Here is a 26607-nt window from a genome sequence, read left to right as displayed (position 1 = left end):
TCCCTGTCTGTGTACATCAGAGAGTTACCTGGCTGCTCAACTGGATTATGGACAGAGAGAGCTGACTCACCTAATCTGTGGTAATATCCCTGTAGCCTTATCCCTGAGCAGCCCCGAGGTAGACTGGGGGGGAGGGGGGCTGCATTAGTGACCTGGCCTGCTGGCTAAACACCACAACCAGCAGCATCTGAAGGACAGGGTGAGGTGGGGGTATGAGTGGTACCTACCCACAGTGCCTGTCTGCCTGCCTGACAATGCGTTAGGCTAATATCAGACGATTCGTCATGTCTGTGTGGAGACTGTCGTTTTGAATGTTCAATGCTTGCTTTGGAAGTGGCTCAAGCTTTAAAAATGATGTACGTCTTGCTTACTAATGTGGCTCTCTATCCTTATACAATTGACACGTCATGAGTCACATGCCATATTTTCGAGTACCCCCATGTGAATATTGTCATACAATGTTTCTGTATCTCTTTCTCCTACCACACCTAATTTATTTTATTTTATTATTATTATTTTATTTTTGTCATTTAGCAGACGCTCTTATCCAGAGCGACTTACAGGAGCAATTAGGGTTAAGTGCCTTGCTCAAGGGCACATCGACAGATTTTTCACCTAGTCGGCTCGGGGATTAGAACCAGCGACCTTTCGGTTACTGGCACAACACTCTTACCCACTAAGCTACCTGCCGCCCTCATTTGAATCCCAGTGTCATCTCTACTAGTAACCCAGCTTGTCTTCGGTGCTTTAGGAAAGTGACGCTGGTGATGGTAGGACTCGACAACGCTGGGAAGACTGCCACAGTACGCGGGATCCAGGGAGGTGAGTTGAATCACTGTTTATTTTTATACTCCTTTTAGAAATGTATGACGTTGGCCTTCTCCTCACCACTGAACGTGTGTTCTGTTGCGTCACAGAGAGCCCAGAGGACGTGGCCCCTACGGTAGGGTTCTCCAAGGTGGATCTGAAACAGGGGAAGTTTGAGGTCACCATCTTTGACCTGGGCGGAGGGAAGAGGATCAGGTCTTTTTCAACTTGTTGTCTTTCTTTCACTCACACCTGCACTTGGATCTTTCTCCCCTGATTCTGCTGATAGGTCTATTTTAAAGAAAGGTCTACTTGAAATGACTGTGATGTGTGGTTGTTCCCCCTACTAAATATAGTTTAATGCACTGACTGTAAGTGTCTCTGGATAAGAGTCTGCTAAATGACTGTAATGTAAATGTAATCAGGGGTATCTGGAAGAACTACTACAGTGAGTCGTACGGGGTGGTGTTCGTGGTGGACTCCAGTGATGTCCAGAGGATCCAGGAGACCAGGGAAACCATGGCTGAGGTCCTCCGACACCCTCGCATCGCTGGGAAACCTGTCCTAGTGTGAGTTAGTCTGAGCTTTAAACCTGTCCTAGTGTGAGTCACTCTGTCTGAACTCTAAACCTGTCCTAGTGTGAGTCACTCTGTCTGAACTCCAAACCTGTCCTAGTGTGAGTCACTCTGTCTGAGCTCTAAACCTGTCCTAGTCCAAGTTACTGTCTGAGCTCTAAACCTGTCCTAGTGTGAGTCACTCTGTCTGAACTCTAAACCTGTCCTAGTGTGAGTCACTCTGTCTGAACTCTAAACCTGTCCTAGTGTGAGTCACTCTGTCTGAACTCTAAACCTGTCCTAGTGTGAGTCTCTCTGTCTGAACTCTAAACCTGTCCTAGTGTGAGTTAGTCTGAGCTTTAAACCTGTCCTAGTGTGAGTTAGTCTGAGCTTTAAACCTGTCCTAGTGTGAGTTAGTCTGAACTCTAAACCTGTCCTAGTGTGAGTTACTGCCTGAGTTCTAAACCTGTCCTAGTGTGAGTTAATGCCTGTCTGAGCTCTAAACCTGTCCTAGTGTGAGTTTATGTCTGTCTGAGCTCTAAACCTGGCCTAGTCCAAGTTACTGCCTGAGTTCTAAACCTGTCCTAGTGTGAGTTAATGCCTGAGCTCTAAACCTGTCCTAGTGTGAGTTACTGTCTGTCTGAGCTCTAAACCTGTCCTAGTGTGAGTTTCTGTCTGTCTGAGCTCTAAACCTGGCCTAGTCCAAGTTACTGCCTGAGCTCTAAACCTGTCCTAGTGTGAGTTACGGTCTGTCTGAACTCTAAACCTGTCCTAATGAGTTACTGTCTGAGCCCTAACCTGTCCTAATGAGTCACTGTCTGAGCCCTAACCTGTCCTAATGAGTCACTGTCTGAGCCCTAACCTGTCCTAATGAGTCACTGTCTGAGCCCTAACCTGTCCTAATGAGTCACTGTCTGAGCCCTAACCTGTCCTAATGAGTCACTGTCTGAGCTCTAAACCTGTCCTAATGAGTTACTGCCTGTCTGCCTGCTTCTTTTAAAGTAGCGTATTATATTCTGCACAACCTATTGGGAAAGGGAATCCATGTTAACAGAATTAGAATGGCAGAACCCTGACTGGCAGCATTTGATCATGAAGTATCCTCCTCCCATGCCACATGTTTCTGTCACCACACCCTCATCCTCATCCTCGTAGGGACCTAAAATACATTTATCTTCTCAATTCTATTTTCCCGTAACCACAAACCCCTTACCCTAATTCTAAGCCCAATTGTAACCCTAAACTTCTAAGATTAAAATAACCTTTGTCCTCATTGGGACGTGGGAAATGTCCTCGCGAGGGAGAGTTGTCCTTGTTTTACTATATGGGGACTTTGGGGGATTTTAGGTCCCCACTAGGATAGAAGAACCAACAGACAGACACACATCACCCCACCGCCTGCTGTCTGACACCTCTTTCTGACTAATCCCTTTCGGCTCCACAGATTGGCTAACAAGCAGGATCGGGACGGGGCATTGGCCGAGGCAGACATCATCGAGAACCTGTCACTGGAGAAGCTGGTGAACGAGAACAAGTGTCTCTGTCAGATCGTGAGTGATGCTGTGGTTTGTCTCTCCATACTTCACATGCAGTACTGTGGGTGTGAGGCTGTACCTTGTTGCAGCTGGTCAATTCTAGTAGCAAAGAGTTAACATTTTCTTGGTTTCAAAGATGACACCCGTATTGTTCTCTCTTTTGTGAGAATAGCTGTCTATAAAATATGAGTTAAGAAATAAAACCCTCTGTGTCTCTGTAGCGGTCTGACTCCCTGTGTGTTTCCAGGAGCCGTGTTCTGCTGTCCTGGGCTATGGTAAGCGGTCTGACTCCCTGTGTGTTTCCAGGAGCCGTGTTCTGCTGTCCTGGGCTATGGTAAGAAGGGGGACAAGTCCATCAAGAACGGGCTCAACTGGCTGCTGAACAACATCGCTAAAGACTACGAAGCCATCTCTGAACGCGTCCAGAAGGACACGGCCGAACAGAGGGTTCAGGAGGAACAGGAGAAGAAAGCCAGACAGGAGAGAGTACGGAGGATACGGGAGGAGAGGTGAGGAGGAGGAGGAGGAGGAGGAGGAAGCCAGACAGGAGAGAGTACGGAGGATACGGGAGGAGAGGTGAGGAGGAGGAGGAGGAGAAGAAAGCCAGACAGGAGAGAGTACGGAGGATACGGGAGGAGAGGTGAGGAGGAGGAGGAGGAGGAGGAGGAAGCCAGACAGGAGAGAGTACGGAGGATACGGGAGGAGAGGTGAGGAGGAGGAGGAAGAGGAGGAGGAAGCCAGACAGGAGAGAGTACGGAGGATACGGGAGGAGAGGTGAGGAGGAGGAGGAGGAGGAGGAAGCCAGACAGGAGAGAGTACGGAGGATACGGGAGGAGAGGTGAGGAGGAGGAGGAGGAGGAGGAGGAAGCCAGACAGGAGAGAGTACGGAGGATACGGGAGGAGAGGTGAGGAGGAGGAGGAGGAGGAGGAGGAAGCCAGACAGGAGAGAGTACGGAGGATACGGGAGGAGAGGTGAGGAGGAGGAGGAGGAGGAGGAAGCCAGACAGGAGAGAGTACGGAGGATACGGGAGGAGAGGTGAGGAGGAGGAGGAACAGGAGAAGAAAGCCAGACAGGAGAGAGTACGGAGGATACGGGAGGAGAGGTGAGGAGGAGGAGGAGGAGGAGGAGGAAGCCAGACAGGAGAGAGTACGGAGGATACGGGAGGAGAGGTGAGGAGGAGGAGGAGGAGGAGGAAGCCAGACAGGAGAGAGTACGGAGGATACGGGAGGAGAGGTGAGGAGGAGGAGGAACAGGAGAAGAAAGCCAGACAGGAGAGAGTACGGAGGATACGGGAGGAGAGGTGAGGAGGAGGAGGAACAGGAGAAGAAAGCCAGACAGGAGAGAGTACGGAGGATACGGGAGGAGAGGTGAGGAGGAGGAGGAGGAGGAGGAGGAAGCCAGACAGGAGAGAGTACGGAGGATACGGGAGGAGAGGTGAGGAGGAGGAGGAGGAGGAGGAAGCCAGACAGGAGAGAGTACGGAGGATACGGGAGGAGAGGTGAGGAGGAGGAGGAGGAGGAGGAAGCCAGACAGGAGAGAGTACGGAGGATACGGGAGGAGAGGTGAGGAGGAGGAGGAGGAGGAGGAGGAGGAAGCCAGACAGGAGAGAGTACGGAGGATACGGGAGGAGAGGTGAGGAGGAGGAGGAGGAGGAGGAGGAGGAAGCCAGACAGGAGAGAGTACGGAGGATACGGGAGGAGAGGTGAGGAGGAGGAGGAGGAGGAGGAGGAGGAAGCCAGACAGGAGAGAGTACGGAGGATACGGGAGGAGAGGTGAGGAGGAGGAGGAGGAGGAGGAGGAGGAAGCCAGACAGGAGAGAGTACGGAGGATACGGGAGGAGAGGTGAGGAGGAGGAGGAGGAGGAGGAGGAAGCCAGACAGGAGAGAGTACGGAGGATACGGGAGGAGAGGTGAGGAGGAGGAGGAGGAGGAGGAGGAGGAGGAGGAGGAAGCCAGACAGGAGAGAGTACGGAGGATACGGGAGGAGAGGTGAGGAGGAGGAGGAGGAGAAGAAAGCCAGACAGGAGAGAGTACGGAGGATACGGGAGGAGAGGTGAGGAGGAGGAGGAGGAGGAGGAAGAGAGGGACTTTACTGACTCATTTTGTTGCAGTATTATGTACATGTTTAAAATGGTGGTTAAGAAACATAGCAGGAGCAATACAGTAGATAATAGGAGAGATATCACTCCTTAGTGATAGGAACATTAACCAGCTGATTAGGAGAGATATCACTCCTTAGTGATAGGAACATTAACCAGCTGATTAGGAGAGATATCACTCCTTAGTGATAGGAACATTAACCAGCTGATTAGGAGAGATATCACTCCTTAGTGATAGGAACATTAACCATCTGATTAGGAGAGATATCACTCCTTAGTGATAGGAACATTAACCAGCTGATTAGGAGAGATATCACTCCTTAGTGATAGGAAAATTAACCAGCTGATTAGGAGAGATATCACTCCTTAGTGATAGGAACATTAACCAGCTGATTAGGAGAGATATCACTCCTTAGTGATAGGAACATTAACCAGCTGATTAGGAGAGATATCACTCCTTAGTGATAGGAACATTAACCAGCTGATTAGGAGGTATATCACTCCTTAGTGATAGGAACATTAACCAGCTGATTAGGAGAGATATCACTCCTTAGTGATAGGAACATTAACCAGCTGATTAGGAGAGATATCACTCCTTAGTGATAGGAACATTAACCAGCTGATTAGGAGAGATATCACTCCTTAGTGATAGGAACATTAACCAGCTGATTAGGAGAGATATCACTCCTTAGTGATAGGAACATTAACCAGCTGATTAGGAGAGATATCACTCCTTAGTGATAGGAACATTAACCAGCTGATTAGGAGAGATATCACTCCTTAGTGATAGGAACATTAACCAGCTGATTAGGAGAGATATCACTCCTTAGTGATAGGAACATTAACCAGCTGATTAGGAGAGATATCACTCCTTAGTGATAGGAACATTAACCAGCTGATTAGGAGAGATATCACTCCTTAGTGATAGGAACATTAACCAGCTGATTAGGAGAGATATCACTCCTTAGTGATAGGAACATTAACCAGCTGATTAGGAGAGATATCACTCCTTAGTGATAGGAACATTAACCAGCTGATTAGGAGAGATATCACTCCTTAGTGATAGGAACATTAACCAGCTGATTAGGAGAGATATCACTCCTTAGTGATAGGAACATTAACCAGCTGATTAGGAGAGATATCACTCCTTAGTGATAGGAACATTAACCAGCTGATTAGGAGAGATATCACTCCTTAGTGATAGGAACATTAACCAGCTGATTAGGAGAGATATCACTCCTTAGTGATAGGAACATTAACCAGCTGATTAGGAGAGATATCACTCCTTAGTGATAGGAACATTAACCAGCTGATTAGGAGAGATATCACTCCTTAGTGATAGGAACATTAACCAGCTGATTAGGAGAGATATCACTCCTTAGTGATAGGAACATTAACCAGCTGATTAGGAGAGATATCACTCCTTAGTGATAGGAACATTAACCAGCTGATTAGGAGAGATATCACTCCTTAGTGATAGGAACATTAACCAGCTGATTAGGAGAGATATCACTCCTTAGTGATAGGAACATTAACCAGCTGATTAGGAGAGATATCACTCCTTAGTGATAGGAACATTAACCAGCTGATTAGGAGAGATATCACTCCTTAGTGATAGGCACATTAACCAGCTGATTAGGAGAGATATCACTCCTTAGTGATAGGCACATTAACCAGCTGATTAGGAGAGATATCACTCCTTAGTGATAGGAACATTAACCAGCTGATTAGGAGAGATATCACTCCTTAGTGATAGGAACATTAACCAGCTGATTAGGAGAGATATCACTCCTTAGTGATAGGAACATTAACCAGCTGATTAGGAGAGATATCACTCCTTAGTGATAGGAACATTAACCAGCTGATTAGGAGAGATATCACTCCTTAGTGATAGGAACATTAACCAGCTGATTAGGAGAGATATCACTCCTTAGTGATAGGAACATTAACCAGCTGATTAGGAGAGATATCACTCCTTAGTGATAGGAACATTAACCAGCTGATTAGGAGATATATCACTCCTTAGTGATAGGAACATTAACCAGCTGATTAGGAGAGATATCACTCCTTAGTGATAGGAACATTAACCAGCTGATTAGGAGAGATATCACTCCTTAGTGATAGGAACATTAACCAGCTGATTAGGAGAGATATCACTCCTTAGTGATAGGAACATTAACCAGCTGATTAGGAGAGATATCACTCCTTAGTGATAGGAACATTAACCAGCTGATTAGGAGAGATATCACTCCTTAGTGATAGGAACATTAACCAGCGGATTAGGAGAGATATCACTCCTTAGTGATAGGAACATTAACCAGCTGATTAGGAGAGATATCACTCCTTAGTGATAGGAACATTAACCAGCTGATTAGGAGAGATATCACTCCTTAGTGATAGGAACATTAACCAGCTGATTAGGAGAGATATCACTCCTTAGTGATAGGAACATTAACCAGCTGATTAGGAGAGATATCACTCCTTAGTGATAGGAACATTAACCAGCTGATTAGGAGAGATATCACTCCTTAGTGATAGGAACATTAACCAGCTGATTAGGAGAGATATCACTCCTTAGTGATAGGAACATTAACCAGCTGATTAGGAGAGATATCACTCCTTAGTGATAGGAACATTAACCAGCTGATTAGGAGAGATATCACTCCTTAGTGATAGGAACATTAACCAGCTGATTAGGAGAGATATCACTCCTTAGTGATAGGAACATTAACCAGCTGATTAGGAGAGATATCACTCCTTAGTGATAGGAACATTAACCAGCTGATTAGGAGAGATATCACTCCTTAGTGATAGGAACATTAACCAGCTGATTAGGAGAGATATCACTCCTTAGTGATAGGAACATTAACCAGCTGATTAGGAGAGATATCACTCCTTAGTGATAGGAACATTAACCAGCTGATTAGGAGAGATATCACTCCTTAGTGATAGGAACATTAACCAGCTGATTAGGAGAGATATCACTCCTTAGTGATAGGAACATTAACCAGCTGATTAGGAGAGATATCACTCCTTAGTGATAGGAACATTAACCAGCTGATTAGGAGAGATATCACTCCTTAGTGATAGGAACATTAACCAGCTGATTAGGAGAGATATCACTCCTTAGTGATAGGAACATTAACCAGCTGATTAGGAGAGATATCACTCCTTAGTGATAGGAACATTAACCAGCTGATTAGGAGAGATATCACTCCTTAGTGATAGGAACATTAACCAGCTGATTAGGAGAGATATCACTCCTTAGTGATAGGAACATTAACCAGCTGATTAGGAGAGATATCACTCCTTAGTGATAGGCACATTAACCAGCTGATTAGGAGAGATATCACTCCTTAGTGATAGGAACATTAACCAGCTGATTAGGAGAGATATCACTCCTTAGTGATAGGAACATTAACCAGCTGATTAGGAGAGATATCACTCCTTAGTGATAGGAACATTAACCAGCTGATGGTGGTCCTCTGTAGCTCAGCTGGTAGAGCACGGCGCTTGTAACGCCAAGGTAGTGGGTTCGATCCCCGGGACCACCCATACACAAAAAAAAAAATATATTATGCACGCATGACTGTAAGTCGCTTTGGATAAAAGCGTCTGCTAAATGGCATATTATTATTATATTATTATCTCCTCCTGATTTTCCTGTGGGGGGGGCTGCCCGCCCTATACCCTATACCCAATACCCAATGGGGAGTAGTTCAAAGTCCAGGTACAGGGGGTGGCTTGGGTCTGACCTGACCTTAAAGATCTCCTCAAGCGTGTCTGAGTCCAAGTACCTTGCTGGCTGTAGAGGAGGCTGGAGGGAAGAGAGGAGGAGGAGGAGGAGGAGGGGGAGTAAGAGGAGGAGGAGGGGGGGAGGGAGGGGGTAAAGAGGATATGCAGAAACCACAAAAGGTTTAAGACACTAATCAGAGAATGTATTCCAACTAGGGCTGTCAAAGATAACGTGTAATAACGCTCCCACGTGTTTATTGCTGTAAAATGGTTTGACGCCGTTAATCACGTCTCCATTTCTTCACTGCACCGAACATTTTAAGCGCACGTGTTTCCGCACTGACCTTTTTTTTCAAGCGCAGAACACAACACTGAAAATAGCAAAAGTAAATGCTTACACCATTTACATCGCTGGAGACCGTGCGCCTCTCTACAAAATCATGTCAACGAAATGCTCCCTAATTACCGGAGCTATGTGTTTTTTTCTTTCTGCCGCGGGATGGCCGTTTTGAACTACTCGCGAGATGCTGTTTTTTGTTTTCTTAACAAACGCCATTGTCTAGCTAGTCATGTTACCTAACTAGCAACATGATAACTTGACCACTGACCAGGCGATGCACACATTTGGATGACACAGGAAGAACTGAAAAGGGAATCGGCTACGCAAACATTCTTCCCAGGTAGGCTGCATGTGCTAGAGCGGGCTGTGTGAGAACGGGAGGAAAGAGAAGGAACTCACCAGATGCCGTCGGAGCTCCAAAAGAAAAGTGAATAATGACAACATGTGGATTTGTTTTGTGTGACGATAGAATGCAGAAGCAGACAGGGTGTAGTTGAGCAAGGCGTCAAAGCGGACAACCCACTCGCCTGGCTTCGGCTGGGTCATTATAACTCAAAACAATGCCTTCTAAAATGAGAGATTCCCTCCCTTGCAAAGTATGCCTGTAACTCAATGCACTGCTTTTTAAATGAAAAAATATTTATTCAGGGCTAAATTTGAGCAAATTCAAAAATTACGATTAACAAATGCCGTTAACTCGATTTTAATTATTTTAATCTTTTTTGGACAGTCCTAATTTTAACTCAAATCTGGAGGTCAGGAGTTACTGTCATTGTCTCAGCAAAAGCAATTCTCCTCGAGAGATCTCCACCAGGACACGGTGTAAGATCTAGTGGTCCGTGTTTGATCTCCCCCAGGACACAGGGTGTAAGATATAGGGGGTCAGTGTTTGATCTCCCTCAGGACACAGGGTGTAAGATATAGGGGGTCAGTGTTTGATCTCCCCCAGGACACAGGGTGTGAGATCTAGGGGGTCAGTGTTTGATCTCCCCCAGGACACAGGGTGTAAGATATAGGGGGGTCAGTGTTTGATCTCCCCCAGGACACAGGGTGTAAGATATAGGGGGGTCAGTGTTTGATCTCCCCCAGGACACAGGGTGTAAGATATAGGGGGGTCAGTGTTTGATCTCCCCCAGGACACAGGGTGTAAGATATAGGGGGTCTGTGTTTGATCTCCACTAGGACACAGGGTGTAAGATATAGGGGGTCAGTGTTTGATCTCCCCCAGGACACAGGGTGTGAGATCTAGGGGGTCAGTGTTTGATCTCCACCAGGACACAGGGTGTAAGATCTAGGGGGTCAGTGTTTGATCTCCACCAGGACACAGGGTGTAAGATATATGAGGTCAGTGTTTGATCTCCCCCAGGACACAGGGTGTAAGATCTAGGAGGTCAGTGTTTGATCTCCACCAGGACACAGGGTGTAAGATATAGGAGGTCAGTGTTTGATCTCCACCAGGACACAGGGTGTAAGATATAGGAGGTCAGTGTTTGATCTCCCCCAGGACACAGGGTGTAAGATATAGGAGGTCAGTGTTTGATCTCCCCCAGGACACAGGGTGTAAGATCTAGGAGGTCAGTGTTTGATCTCCCCCAGGACACAGGGTGTAAGATCTAGGAGGTCAGTGTTTGATCTCCACCAGGACACAGGGTGTAAGATATAGGGGGTCAGTGTTTGATCTCCCCCAGGACACAGGGTGTAAGATATAGGGGGTCAGTGTTTGGGGCGGCAGGTAGCTTAGTGGGTAAGAGCGTTGTGCCAGTAACCGAAAGGTCGCTGGTTCTAATCCCCGAGCCGACTAGGTGAAAAAATTCTGTCGATGTGCCCTTGAGCAAGGCACTTAACCCTAATTGCTCCTGTAAGTCGCTCTGGATAAGAGCGTCTGCTAAATGTAAATGTAAATGTAAATCTCCACCAGGACACAGGGTGTAAGATCTAGGGGGTCAGTGTTTGATCTCCCCCAGGACACAGGGTGTGAGATCTAGGGGGTCAGTGTTTAATCTCCACAAGGACACAGGGTGTAAGATCTAGGGGGTCAGTGTTTGATCTCCACAAGGACACAGGGTGTAAGATCTAGGAGGTCAGTGTTTGATCTCCACCAGGACACAGGGTGTGAGATCTAGGGGGTCAGTGTTTGATCTCCACAAGGACACAGGGTGTAAGATCTAGGGGGTCAGTGTTTGACCCACAAGGACACAGGGCGGCAGGTAGCTTAGTGGGTAAGAGCGTTGTGCCAGTAACCGAAAGGTCGCTGGTTCTAATCCCCGAGCCGACTAGGTGAAAAAAATCTGTCGATGTGCCCTTGAGCAAGGCACTTAACCCTAATTGCTCCTGTAAGTCGCTCTGGATAAGAGCGTCTGCTAAATGACCAAAAATATAAATATAAAAAATATCTCCCCCAGGACACAGGGTGTGAGATCTAGGGGGTCAGTGTTTGATCTCCACAAGGACACAGGGTGTAAGATCTAGGGGGTCAGTGTTTGATCTCCACCAGGACACAGGGTGTAAGATATAGGGGGTCAGTGTTTGATCTCCACCAGGACACATGGTGTAAGATATAGGGGGGTCAGTGTTTGATCTCCACCAGGAGACAGGATGTAAGATATAGGGGGGTCAGTGTTTGATCTCCACTAGGACACAGGGTGTAAGATCTCCCCCAGGACACAGGGTGTAAGATATAGGGGGTCAGTGTTTGATCTCCACCAGGACACAGGGTGTGAGATCTAGGGGGTTAGTGTTTGATCTCCCCCAGGACACAGGGTGTGAGATATAGGGGGTCAGTGTTTGATCGCCACCAGGACACAGGGTGTGAGATCTAGGGGGTCAGTGTTTGATCTCCACCAGGACACAGGATGTAAGATATAAGGGGGTCAGTGTTTGATCTCCCCCAGGACACAGGGTGTGAGATATAGGGGGGTCAGTGTTTGATCTCCACCAGGACACAGGGTGTGAGATATAGGGGGGTCAGTGTTTGATCTCCACCAGGACACAGGATGTGAGATCTAGGGGGTCAGTGTTTGATCTCCCCCAGGACACAGGGTGTGAGATATAGGGGGGTCAGTGTTTGATCTCCACCAGGACACAGGATGTGAGATCTAGGGGGTCAGTGTTTGATCTCCCCCAGGACACAGGGTGTGAGATCTAGGGGGTCAGTGTTTTGATTGTGAAGTGAACTGCTGAATGTCCCTCGTCTCCTTGGTCCCAGAGACCGTCAGGAGAAGGAGGAGGCGGAGAGGGAGGGCCGGACTCTACAGGAGGAGGAGACAGACGACGACGCCATACCCAGCCCCTTCCAGCCAATAGGCAACGTCATCAACGAGGTGTGGAATACACTGGGCCAATCAGCATCACTTTTTGTTGATTTTGATTTGTTTGAGCTCGGACCAATGCGTCTGAAATGGCACCCTATTCCCTATATAGTGCACTAGTTTTGACCAGAGCTCTGTGTAGTTGTAGTGTACCCTTTAGGGAATAGGGTACCATTTGAGCTGCACAGTGGTCAGTAAATGGGTTGTGTGTTCTAGCTGTATTAATGTGTGTATACCATGGGGGTTCCATCCATGCAGAATGAAGAACGGCTGAAGAATACACAGAGAGGAGGACAGGAGGGTGCTGCCAACGATGCTGGCGAAGGAGGTCAGGAGGAGGAGGAGGAAGAGGAGGAAGAGGAGGGTGAGAGACAGACTCCGGAGAGCGGTGCAGCGTCAGCCTCAGTGGACCAGACTAAGAAGAAGACTGGTAAACTGAGATTAAAGAGGAAACACAAAGTGGACCCGCTGAGGACGGACGAGACGGCAGCCCCCGAGAGCTCCAAACCTCCACCCCTACCTGGTGAGAGACACACACACACACAGACACACACACAGCCACACACATACACACACACACAGCCACACACACAGCCAGACACACAGACACACACACACACACAGACACACACACACACACACACAGCCACACAGACACAGACACACACACAGACACAGACACACACACAGACAGACACACACACACACAGACAGACACACAGACAGACAGACACACAGACAGACACACAGACAGACACACAGACAGACACACAGACACACACACACACACACACACACACACACACACACACACACACACACACACACACACACACACACACACATTGTCTTTTAGCATTTCAATAAGACCTGACCTTTTCCCTTTTAAGCCCTCCATAGGCGTGGCAGACCAATAACTGGGCTGGAACACAGTTTCATCAGTATTAATGAACATGTTGAAAATCTGGATGGGATGGGCTTCTCCTAATAATCTATTTAGTTGTTGTTGTTTTAGTGGGATGGGCTTCTCCTAATAATCTATTTAGTTGTTGTTTTAGTGGGATGGGCTTCTCCTAATAATCTATTTAGTTGTTGTTGTTTTAGTGGGATGGGCTTCTCCTAATAATCTATTTAGTTGTTGTTTTAGTGGGATGGGCTTCTCCTAATAATCTATTTAGTTGTTGTTGTTTTAGTGGGATGGGCTTCTCCTAATAATCTATTTAGTTGTTGTTGTTTTAGTGGGATGGGCTTCTCCTAATAATCTATTTAGTTGTTGTTTTAGTGGGATGGGCTTCTCCTAATAATCTATTTAGTTGTTGTTGTTTTAGTGGGATGGGCTTCTCCTAATAATCTATTTAGTTGTTGTTGTTTTAGTGGGATGGGCTTCTCCTAATAATCTATTTAGTTGTTGTTTTAGTGGGATGGGCTTCTCCTAATAATCTATTTAGTTGTTGTTTTAGTGGGATGGGCTTCTCCTAATAATCTATTTAGTTGTTGTTTTAGTGGGATGGGCTACTCCTAATAATCTATTTAGTTGTTGTTTTAGTGGGATGGGCTTCTCCTAATAATCTATTTAGTTGTTGTTTTAGTGGGATGGGCTTCTCCTAATAATCTATTTAGTTGTTGTTTTAGTGGGATGGGCTTCTCCTAATAATCTATTTAGTTGTTGTTGTTTTAGTGGGATGGGCTTCTCCTAATAATCTATTTAGTTGTTGTTGTTTTAGTGGGATGGGCTTCTCCTAATAATCTATTTAGTTGTTGTTGTTTTAGTGGGATGGGCTTCTCCTAATAATATATTTAGTTGTTGTTGTTTTAGTGAGATGGGCTACTCCTAATAATCTATTTAGTTGTTGTTGTTTTAGTGGGATGGGCTTCTCCTAATAATCTATTTAGTTGTTGTTGTTTTAGTGGGATGGGCTTCTCCTAATAATCTATTTAGTTGTTGTTGTTTTAGTGGGATGGGCTTCTCCTAATAATCTATTTAGTTGTTGTTTTAGTGGGATGGGCTTCTCCTGATAATCTATTTAGTTGTTGTTTTAGTGGGATGGGCTTCTCCTAATAATCTATTTAGTTGTTGTTGTTTTAGTGGGATGGGCTTCTCCTAATAATCTATTTAGTTGTTGTTGTTTTAGTGGGATGGGCTTCTCCTAATAATCTATTTAGTTGTTGTTTTAGTGGGATGGGCTACTCCTAATAATCTATTTAGTTGTTGTTTTAGTGGGATGGGCTTCTCCTAATAATCTATTTAGTTGTTGTTTTAGTGGGATGGGCTTCTCCTAATAATCTATTTAGTTGTTGTTTTAGTGGGATGGGCTTCTCCTAATAATCTATTTAGTTGTTGTTTTAGTGGGATGGGCTTCTCCTAATAATCTATTTAGTTGTTGTTGTTTTAGTGGGATGGGCTTCTCCTAATAATCTATTTAGTTGTTGTTGTTTTAGTGGGATGGGCTTCTCCTAATAATCTATTTAGTTGTTGTTTTAGTGGGATGGGCTACTCCTAATAATCTATTTAGTTGTTGTTTTAGTGGGATGGGCTTCTCCTAATAATCTATTTAGTTGTTGTTTTAGTGGGATGGGCTTCTCCTAATAATCTATTTAGTTGTTGTTTTAGTGGGATGGGCTTCTCCTAATAATCTATTTAGTTGTTGTTTTAGTGGGATGGGCTTCTCCTAATAATCTATTTAGTTGTTGTTTTAGTGGGATGGGCTTCTCCTAATAATCTATTTAGTTGTTGTTTTAGTGGGATGGGCTTCTCCTAATAATCTATTTAGTTGTTGTTTTAGTGGGATGGGCTTCTCCTAATAATCTATTTAGTTGTTGTTGTTTTAGTGGGATGGGCTTCTCCTAATAATCTATTTAGTTGTTGTTGTTGTTTTAGTGGGATGGGCTTCTCCTAATAATCTATTTAGTTGTTGTTGTTGTTTTAGTGGGATGGGCTTCTCCTAATAATCTATTTAGTTGTTGTTGTTGTTTTAGTGGGATGGGCTTCTGCTAATAATCTATTTAGTTGTTGTTGTTTTAGTGGGATGGGCTTCTCCTAATAATCTATTTAGTTGTTGTTGTTTTAGTGGGATGGGCTTCTCCTAATAATCTATTTAGTTGTTGTTGTTTTAGTGGGATGGGCTTCTCCTAATAATCTATTTAGTTGTTGTTTTAGTGGGATGGGCTTCTCCTAATAATCTATTTAGTTGTTGTTTTAGTGGGATGGGCTTCTCCTAATAATCTATTTAGTTGTTGTTGTTTTAGTGGGATGGGCTTCTCCTAATAATCTATTTAGTTGTTGTTGTTTTAGTGGGATGGGCTTCTCCTAATAATCTATTTAGTTGTTGTTTTAGTGGGATGGGCTTCTCCTAATAATCTATTTAGTTGTTGTTGTTTTAGTGGGATGGGCTTCTCCTAATAATCTATTTAGTTGTTGTTGTTTTAGTGGGATGGGCTTCTCCTAATAATCTATTTAGTTGTTGTTTTAGTGGGATGGGCTTCTCCTAATAATCTATTTAGTTGTTGTTGTTTTAGTGGGATGGGCTTCTCCTAATAATCTATTTAGTTGTTGTTGTTGTTTTAGTGGGATGGGCTTCTCCTAATAATCTATTTAGTTGTTGTTGTTGTTTTAGTGGGATGGGCTTCTCCTAATAATCTATTTAGTTGTTGTTGTTGTTTTAGTGGGATGGGCTTCTCCTAATAATCTATTTAGTTGTTGTTGTTTTAGTGGGATGGGCTTCTCCTAATAATCTATTTAGTTGTTGTTTTAGTGGGATGGGCTTCTCCTAATAATCTATTTTGTTGTTGTTTTAGTGGGATGGGCTTCTCCTAATAATCTATTTAGTTGTTGTTGTTTTAGTGGGATGGGCTTCTCCTAATAATCTATTTAGTTGTTGTTTTAGTGGGATGGGCTTCTCCTAATAATCTATTGTGTTGTTGTTTTAGTGGGATGGGCTTCTCCTAATAATCTATTTTGTTGTTGTTTTAGTGGGATGGGCTTCTCCTAATAATCTATTTTGTTTTTGTTTTAGTGGGATGGGCTTCTCCTAATAATCTATTTAGTTGTTGTTGTTTTAGTGGGATGGGCTTCTCCTAATAATCTATTTAGTTGTTGTTGTTTTAGTGGGATGGGCTTCTCCTAATAATCTATTTAGTTTTTGTTTTAGTGGGATGGGCTACTCCTAATAATCTATTTAGTTGTTGTTGTTTTAGTGGGATGGGCTTCTCCTAATAATCTATTTAGTTGTTGTTGTTTTAGTGGGATGGGCTTCTCCTGATAATCTATTTAGTTGTTGTTTTAGTGGGATGGGCTTCTCCTAATAATCTATTTTGTTGTTGTTTTAGTGGGATGGGCTTCTCCTAATAATCTATTTAGTTGTTGTTGTTTTAGTGGGATGGGCTTCTCCTAATAATCTATTTAGTTGTTGTTTTAGTGGGATGGGCTTCTCCTAATAATCTATTTAGTTGTTGTTTTAGTGAGATGGGCTTCTCCTAATAATCTATTTTGTTGTTGTTTTAGTGGGATGGGCTTCTCCTAATAATCTATTTAGTTGTTGTTTTAGTGGGATGGGCTTCTCCTAATAATCTATTTAGTTGTTGTTTTAGTGGGATGGGCTTCTCCTAATAATCTATTTAGTTGTTGTTTTAGTGGGATGGGCTTCTCCTAATAATCTATTTTGTTGTTGTTTTAGTGGGATGGGCCACTCCCAAAATGTCTAGGCTTCCCAAGCTGGAGCCTCTTGGGGATAGGAGCCGATCTGGTAATGATGTTTAAAGTGACTCCAACACCACTCCACTCCTGTATGTTAACCACTAACTAACTACTAACTAACCCATCTGTCTGTACTTCATCTTTCAGCCATTCCTGGCTCCATTTCCTCCCTCTGTCTACAGAGCATGTTTAACAACACTGACTCCATTTCCTCTCTCTATGTCTACAGAGCATGTTTAACAACACTGACTCCATTGCCTCTCTCTGTCTACAGAGCATGTTTAACAACACTGACTCCATTTCCTCTCTCTATGTCTACAAAGCATGTTTAACAACACTGACTCCATTTCCTCTCTCTATGTCTACAGAGCATGTTTAACAACACTGACTCCATTTCCTCTCTCTATGTCTACAGAGCATGTTTAACAACACTGACTCCATTTCCTCTCTCTATGTCTACAGAGCATGTTTAACAACACTGACTCCATTTCCTCTCTCGGTCTACAGAGCATGTTTAACAACACTGACTCCATTTCATCTCTCTGTCTACAGAGCATGTTTAACAACACTGACTCCATTTCCTCTCTCTGTCTACAGAGCATGTTTAACAACACTGACTCCATTTCCTCTCTCTGTCTACAGAGCATGTTTAACAACACTGACTCCATTTCCTCTCTCTGTCTACAGAGCATGTTTAACAACACTGACTCCATTTCCTCTCTCTCTGTCTACAGAGCATGTTTAACAACACTGACTCCATTTCCTCTCTCTGTCTACAGAGCATGTTTAACAACACTGACTCCATTTCCTCTCTCTGTTTACAGAGCATGTTTAACAACACTGACTCCATTCCCTCTCTCTGTCTACAGAGCATGTTTAACAACACTGACTCCATTTCCTCTCTCGGTCTACAGAGCATGTTTAACAACACTGACTCCATTTCCTCTCTCTGTCTACAGAGCATGTTTAACAACACTGACTCCATTTCCTCTCTGTTTACAGAGCATGTTTAACAACACTGACTCCATTTCCTCTCTCTGTCTACAGAGCATGTTTAACAACACTGACTCCATTTCCTCTCTCTGTCTACAGAGCATGTTTAACAACACTGACTCCATTTCCTCTGTCTACAGAGCATGTTTAACAACACTGACTCAATTTCCTCTCCTCTGTCTACAGAGCATGTTTAACAACACTGACTCCATTTCCTCTCCTCTGTCTACAGAGCATGTTTAACAACACTGACTCCATTTCCTCTCTCTGTCTACAGAGCATGTTTAACAACACTGACTCCATTTCCTCTGTTTACAGAGCATGTTTAACAACACTGACTCCATTTCCTCTCTCTGTCTACAGGGCATGTTTAACAACACTGACTCCATTTCCTCTCTCTGTCTACAGAGCATGTTTAACAACACTGACTCCATTTCCTCTCTCTGTCTACAGAGCATGTTTAACAACACTGACTCAATTTCCTCTGTCTACAGAGCATGTTTAACAACACTGACTCCATTTCCTCTCTCTGTCTACAGAGCATGTTTAACAACACTGACTCCATTTCCTCTCTGTTTACAGAGCATGTTTAACAACACTGACTCCATTTCCTCTCTGTCTACAGAGCATGTTTAACAACACTGACTCCATTTCCTCTCTCTGTCTACAGAGCATGTTTAACAACACTGACTCCATTTCCTCTCTCTGTTTACAGAGCATGTTTAACAACACTGACTCCATTCCCTCTCTCTGTCTACAGAGCATGTTTAACAACACTGACTCCATTTCCTCTCTCGGTCTACAGAGCATGTTTAACAACACTGACTCCATTTCCTCTCTCTGTCTACAGAGCATGTTTAACAACACTGACTCCATTTCCTCTCTGTTTACAGAGCATGTTTAACAACACTGACTCCATTTCCTCTCTCTGTCTACAGAGCATGTTTAACAACACTGACTCCATTTCCTCTCTCTGTCTACAGAGCATGTTTAACAACACTGACTCCATTTCCTCTGTCTACAGAGCATGTTTAACAACACTGACTCAATTTCCTCTCCTCTGTCTACAGAGCATGTTTAACAACACTGACTCCATTTCCTCTCCTCTGTCTACAGAGCATGTTTAACAACACTGACTCCATTTCCTCTCTCTGTCTACAGAGCATGTTTAACAACACTGACTCCATTTCCTCTGTTTACAGAGCATGTTTAACAACACTGACTCCATTTCCTCTCTCTGTCTACAGGGCATGTTTAACAACACTGACTCCATTTCCTCTCTCTGTCTACAGAGCATGTTTAACAACACTGACTCCATTTCCTCTCTCTGTCTACAGAGCATGTTTAACAACACTGACTCAATTTCCTCTGTCTACAGAGCATGTTTAACAACACTGACTCCATTTCCTCTCTCTGTCTACAGAGCATGTTTAACAACACTGACTCCATTTCCTCTCTGTTTACAGAGCATGTTTAACAACACTGACTCCATTTCCTCTCTGTCTACAGAGCATGTTTAACAACACTGACTCCATTTCCTCTCTGTCTACAGCGCATGTTTAACAACACTGACTCCATTTCCTCTCTCTGTCTACAGAGCATGTTTAACAACACTGACTCCATTTCCTCTCTCTGTCTACAGAGCATGTTTAACAACACTGACTCCATTTCCTCTCTCTGTCTACAGAGCATGTTTAACAACACTGACTCAATTTCCTCTGTCTACAGAGCATGTTTAACAACACTGACTCCATTTCCTCTCTCTGTTTACAGAGCATGTTTAACAACACTGACTCCATTTCCTCTCTCTGTCTACAGAGCATTTTTAACAACACTGACTCCATTGCCTCTCTCTGTCTACAGAGCATGTTTAATAACACTGACTCCATTTCCTCTCTCTGTCTACAGAGCATGTTTAACAACACTGACTCCATTTCCTCTCTCTGTCTACAGAGCATGTTTAACAACACTGACTCAATTTCCTCTCTGTCTACAGAGCATGTTTAACAACACTGACTCCATTTCCTCTCTCTGTCTACAGAGCATGTTTAACAACACTGACTCCATTTCCTCTCTGTCTACAGAGCATGTTTAACAACACTGACTCAATTTCCTCTCTCGGTCTACAGAGCATGTTTAACAACACTGACTCCATTTCCTCTCTCGGTCTACAGAGCATGTTTAACAACACTGACTCCATTTCCTCTCTCTGTCTACAGAGCATGTTTAACAACACTGACTCCATTTCCTCTCTCTGTCTACAGAGCATGTTTAACAACACTGACTCCATTTCCTCTCTCTGTCTACAGAGCATGTTTAACAACACTGACTCCATTTCCTCTCTCTGTCTACAGAGCATGTTTAACAACACTGACTCCATTTCCTCTCTCTCTGTCTACAGAGCATGTTTAACAACACTGACTCCATTTCCTCTCTCTGTCTACAGAGCATGTTTAACAACACTGACTCCATTTCCTCTCTCTGTTTACAGAGCATGTTTAACAACACTGACTCCATTCCCTCTCTCTGTCTACAGAGCATGTTTAACAACACTGACTCCATTTCCTCTCTCGGTCTACAGAGCATGTTTAACAACACTGACTCCATTTCCTCTCTCTGTCTACAGAGCATGTTTAACAACACTGACTCCATTTCCTCTCTGTTTACAGAGCATGTTTAACAACACTGACTCCATTTCCTCTCTCTGTCTACAGAGCATGTTTAACAACACTGACTCCATTTCCTCTCTCTGTCTACAGAGCATGTTTAACAACACTGACTCCATTTCCTCTGTCTACAGAGCATGTTTAACAACACTGACTCAATTTCCTCTCCTCTGTCTACAGAGCATGTTTAACAACACTGACTCCATTTCCTCTCCTCTGTCTACAGAGCATGTTTAACAACACTGACTCCATTTCCTCTCTCTGTCTACAGAGCATGTTTAACAACACTGACTCCATTTCCTCTGTTTACAGAGCATGTTTAACAACACTGACTCCATTTCCTCTCTCTGTCTACAGGGCATGTTTAACAACACTGACTCCATTTCCTCTCTCTGTCTACAGAGCATGTTTAACAACACTGACTCCATTTCCTCTCTCTGTCTACAGAGCATGTTTAACAACACTGACTCAATTTCCTCTGTCTACAGAGCATGTTTAACAACACTGACTCCATTTCCTCTCTCTGTCTACAGAGCATGTTTAACAACACTGACTCCATTTCCTCTCTGTTTACAGAGCATGTTTAACAACACTGACTCCATTTCCTCTCTGTCTACAGAGCATGTTTAACAACACTGACTCCATTTCCTCTCTGTCTACAGCGCATGTTTAACAACACTGACTCCATTTCCTCTCTCTGTCTACAGAGCATGTTTAACAACACTGACTCCATTTCCTCTCTCTGTCTACAGAGCATGTTTAACAACACTGACTCCATTTCCTCTCTCTGTCTACAGAGCATGTTTAACAACACTGACTCAATTTCCTCTGTCTACAGAGCATGTTTAACAACACTGACTCCATTTCCTCTCTCTGTTTACAGAGAATGTTTAACAACACTGACTCCATTTCCTCTCTCTGTCTACAGAGCATGTTTAACAACACTGACTCCATTTCCTCTCTCTGTCTACAGAGCATGTTTAACAACACTGACTCCATTTCCTCTCTCTGTCTACAGAGCATGTTTAACAACACTGACTCAATTTCCTCTGTCTACAGAGCATGTTTAACAACACTGACTCCATTTCCTCTCTCTGTTTACAGAGCATGTTTAACAACACTGACTCCATTTCCTCTCTCTGTCTACAGAGCATTTTTAACAACACTGACTCCATTGCCTCTCTCTGTCTACAGAGCATGTTTAATAACACTGACTCCATTTCCTCTCTCTGTCTACAGAGCATGTTTAACAACACTGACTCCATTTCCTCTCTCTGTCTACAGAGCATGTTTAACAACACTGACTCAATTTCCTCTCTGTCTACAGAGCATGTTTAACAACACTGACTCCATTTCCTCTCTCTGTTTACAGAGCATGTTTAACAACACTGACTCCATTTCCTCTCTGTCTACAGAGCATGTTTAACAACACTGACTCAATTTCCTCTCTCGGTCTACAGAGCATGTTTAACAACACTGACTCCATTTCCTCTCTCGGTCTACAGAGCATGTTTAACAACACTGACTCCATTTCCTCTCTCTGTCTACAGAGCATGTTTAACAACACTGACTCCATTTCCTCTCTCTGTCTACAGAGCATGTTTAACAACACTGACTCCATTTCCTCTCTCTGTCTACAGAGCATGTTTAACAACACTGACTCCATTTCCTCTCTCTATGTCTACAGAACATGTTTAACAACACTGACTCCATTTCCTCTCTCTATGTCTACAGAGCATGTTTAACAACACTGACTCCATTTCCTCTCTCGGTCTACAGAGCATGTTTAACAACACTGACTCCATTTCCTCTCTCTGTCTACAGAGCATGTTTAACAACACTGACTCCATTTCCTCTCTCTATGTCTACAGAGCATGTTTAACAACACTGACTCCATTTCCTCTCTCTATGTCTACAGAGCATGTTTAACAACACTGACTCCATTTCCTCTCTCTATGTCTACAGAGCATGTTTAACAACACTGACTCCATTTCCTCTCTCTATGTCTACAGAGCATGTTTAACAACACTGACTCCATTTCCTCTCTCTATGTCTACAGAGCATGTTTAACAACACTGACTCCATTCCCTACATGCATCCTACCTGCCACCTGTGTCCCTTTATTCAAGGGATCTTACGTCGTTGAAGTCGTCTTGATGTATGTGCTGTGTACAGTTGATCATGTTAATATTGTTTAGGAAGTACACATAACAGATTTCTGACATGCTTGGTTTTGATTTCAGGTAACAGAAACCAGTAGCCGGCCTTACATAGATGGAGCTAATTTAGTCCTGTCTCCTCCTCCTCTCCCTCTTCCTCTCTCTCTTTCAGAGTTCTTCGGCAAGCCCCTCCCTCCTGTGGCCAACCGTCAACAACGACCTAACAGCGACACTCATGATGTCATATCCTAGCCCCGCCCCTCCACCCGGCTACTCCTTCCTACCTGATTGGTTTTCCAACCCCAGCCCCACCTTCAATTCAAACAACGTTATTTGTCCTCTTAAAGCAATTCTATTAGGGCTTTGACCTGACCCCTGACCTTTTATTAGGTCTTTGACCTGACCCCTGACCTTTTATTAGGGCTTTGACCTGACCCCTGACCTTTTAGTAGGGCTTTGACCTGACCCCTGACCTTTTAGTAGGGCTTTGAACTCACCCCTGACCTTTTATTAGGGCTTTGACCTGACCCCTGACCTTTTATTAGGGCTTTGACCTGACCCCTGACCTTTTATTAGGGCTTTGACCTGACCCCTGACCCCCAAATCACAGCTCTCTTCTTTGGTTTCTCTCCAAAGTGCGTGCTGTATAGAGATCTACAGACCCCACCGTCACCACCACTAGCAGAGAAGATGCTGCCAAGACCAAGGAACCGCCCCCAGCGTCCTCCAGCTCACAGGACTACGATGGTGGAGCGGACTGTCCCAACCCTGAGACAGACGGAGGATGACTGGGTGGGCCCTGAGACAGACAGAGGATGACTGGGTGGGCCCTGAGACAGACGGAGGATGACTGGGTGGGCCCTGAGACAGACGGAGGATGACTGGGTGGGCCCTGAGACAGATGGAGGATGACTGGGTGGGCCCTGAGACAGACGGAGGATGACTGGGTGGGCCCTGAGACAGACAGGATGACTGGGTGGGCCCTGAGACAGACAGGATGACTGGGTGGGCCCTGAGACAGACAGAGGATGACTGGGTGGGCCCTGAGACAGACGGAGGATGACTGGGTGGGCCCTGAGACAGACGGAGGATGACTGGGTGGGCCCTGAGACAGACGGAGGATGACTGGGTGGGCCCTGAGACAGACGGAGGATGACTGGGTGGGCACTGGAGAGAGATGAGTCATATTCATTAGGAACCAAACAGAGGAAAACTGACAAACAGGAAAAGTGACCAATGATAAACACTTGTTTCCGGCATGTGTTGCAAAACATTTTGGTACGGTGTGTCCTAATGAATAGGACCGTGTTGACGCTGAAGAACACAGCATTGTTTTAAACACAGACTGAGAAATCAATGCATATTGATATGGACTTTTTATGGATATTTATATGTATGTATGTGTGCATATACAGTACCAGTCAAAACCTTCTCATTCCAGGGTTTTTCTTTATTTTTTATTATTTTCTACATTGTAGAATAATAGTGAAGACATCAAAACTATGAAATAACACATATGGAGTCATGTAGTAACCAAAAATGTGTTAAACAAATATGTTTTATATTTGAGATTCTTCAAATAGCCACCCTTTGCCTTGATGACAGTTTTGCACACTCTTGGCATTCTCTCAACCAGCTTCACCTGGAATGATTTTCCAAGTTCCCACATATGCTGAGCACTTGTTGGCTGCTTTTCCTTCACTCTGCCGTCCGACTCATCCCAAACCATCTCAATTGGGTTGAGGTCGGGGATTGTGGAGGCCTGGTCATCTGACGCAGCACTCCATCACTCTCCTTCTTGGTAAAATAGCCCTTACACAGCCTGGAGGTGTGTTGGGTCATTGTCCTGTTGAAAAACAAACGATAGTCCCACTAAGCCCAAACCAGATGGGATGGCGTATCGCTGCAGAATGCTGTGGTAGCCATGCTGGTTAAGTGTGCCTTGTATTTGAAATAAATCAGACAGTGTCACCAGCAAAGCACCATCACACCTCCTCCTCCATGCTTTACGGTGGGAACTACACATGCAGAGATCATCCGTTCACCCACACAGCGTCTCACAAAGACACGGCGGTTGGAACCAAAAGTCTCAAATTTGGACTCCAGACCAAAGGACACATTTCCACCAGTCTAATGTCCATTGCTCGTGTTTCTTGGCCCAAGCAAGTCTCTTCTTCTTATTGGTGTCCTTTAGTAGTGGTTTCTTTGCAGCAATTCGACTATGAAGGCCTGATTTACACAGTCCCCTCTGAACAGTTGATGTTGAGATGTGTCTGTGACTTGAAATCTGTGAAGAATTTATTTGGGCTGCAATTTCTGAGGCTGGTAACTCTAATGAACATATCCTCTGCAGCAGAGGTAACTCTGGGTCTTCCATTCCTGTGGCGGTCCTCATGAGAGCCAGTTTCATCATAGCGCTAGATGGTTTTTGCGACTGCACTTTTTCCGAATTGGCTGACCTTCATGTCTTAAATGACTTTCGTTTCTCTTTGCTTATTTGAGCTGTTCTTGCAATAATATGGACTTGGTCTTTTACCAAATAGGGCTATCTTCTGTATACCACCCCTACCTTGTCACAACACAACTGATTGGCTCAAACGTATTAACAAGGAAAGAAATTCCACAAATTAACTTTTAAGAAGCCACACCTGTTAATTGAAATGTATTCCAGGTGACTACCTCATGAAGCTGGTTGAGAGAATGCCAAGAGTGTGCAAAGCTGTCATCAAGGCAAAGGGTGGCTACTTTGAAGAATCTCAAATATAAAATATATTTTGATTTGTTTAACACTTTTTTGGTTACTACATGATTCCATATGTGCTATTTCATAGTTTTGATGTCTTCACTATTATTCTACAATGTAAAAAATAGTAAAAATAAAGAAAAACCCTTGAATGAGTAGGTGTGTCCAAACTTTTGACTGGTTGTTTGTGTTTGTGTGTATGCACACAAAAGTATGTGGACACCCCTTCAAATTAGTGGATTTGGTTATTTCAGCCACACCCGTTGCTAACAGGTGTATAAAATGGAGCACACCTCCATGCAATCTCCATAGACAAACATTGGCAGTAGAATGGCCTTACTGAAGAGCTCAGTGACTTTCAACTTGGCACCGTCATAGGATGCCACCTTTCCAGAGAGTCAGTTTGTCAAATGTCTAACCCTGCTAGAGCTGCCCCGGTCAACTGTTAGTGCTGTTATTGTGAAGTGGAAACGTCTAGGAGCAACGACGGCTCAGTCGCGAAGTGGTAGGCCACACAAGCTCACAGAACGGGACCGCCAAGTGCTGAAGCGTGTAAAAATCGTCTGTCCTCGGTAACAACACTCACTACCGAGTTCCAAACTGCCTCTGGAAGCAACATCAGCACAAGAACTGTTCGTCGGGAGCTTCATGAAATGGGTTTCCATGGCCGAGCAGCCGCACACAAGACTAAGATCACCATGCGCAATGCCAAGCGTCAGCTGGAGTGGTGTAAAGTTCACCGCCATTGGACTCTGGAGCAGTGGAAACGCGTTCTCTGGAGTGATGAATCACGCTTCACCATCTGGCAGTCTGATGGACGAATCTGGGTTTGGCGGTTGCCAGGAGAACGCTACCTGCCCCAAACAACTGTAACGTTTGGTGGAGGAGGAATAATGGTCTGGGGCTGTTTTTTTTATGGTTCCTTAGTTCCAGTGAAGGGAAATCTTAACGCTACAGCATACAATGACATTCTAG

General features: G+C 44.3%; 1 protein-coding gene across 1 annotated transcript in view; it reads left to right on the top strand.

The window, feature by feature from the left end:
• arl13b (ADP-ribosylation factor-like 13b) overlaps positions 1–24341 on the top strand; it is a 33081-nt gene extending 8740 nt beyond the window's left edge. Inside the window, exons 2-10 of the mRNA XM_084192984.1 lie at positions 752–822; positions 918–1023; positions 1233–1376; positions 2806–2911; positions 3203–3405; positions 12276–12390; positions 12637–12901; positions 17052–17120; positions 23062–24341. Of these exons, the coding sequence (XP_084049110.1) occupies positions 752–822; positions 918–1023; positions 1233–1376; positions 2806–2911; positions 3203–3405; positions 12276–12390; positions 12637–12901; positions 17052–17120; positions 23062–23141 (1159 nt within the window). The 3' untranslated portion in view covers positions 23142–24341. The remainder of the gene's footprint in view (positions 1–751; positions 823–917; positions 1024–1232; positions 1377–2805; positions 2912–3202; positions 3406–12275; positions 12391–12636; positions 12902–17051; positions 17121–23061) is intronic.
• Positions 24342–26607: the final 2266 nt, after the last annotated feature.

Source organism: Coregonus lavaretus, assembly GCF_964263955.1.
Source record: "Coregonus lavaretus genome assembly, contig: HAP1_SCAFFOLD_702, whole genome shotgun sequence".
NCBI classification, from domain to species: Eukaryota; Metazoa; Chordata; class Actinopteri; order Salmoniformes; family Salmonidae; genus Coregonus; species Coregonus lavaretus.
This window is presented reverse-complemented; position numbering and strand designations above follow the sequence as displayed.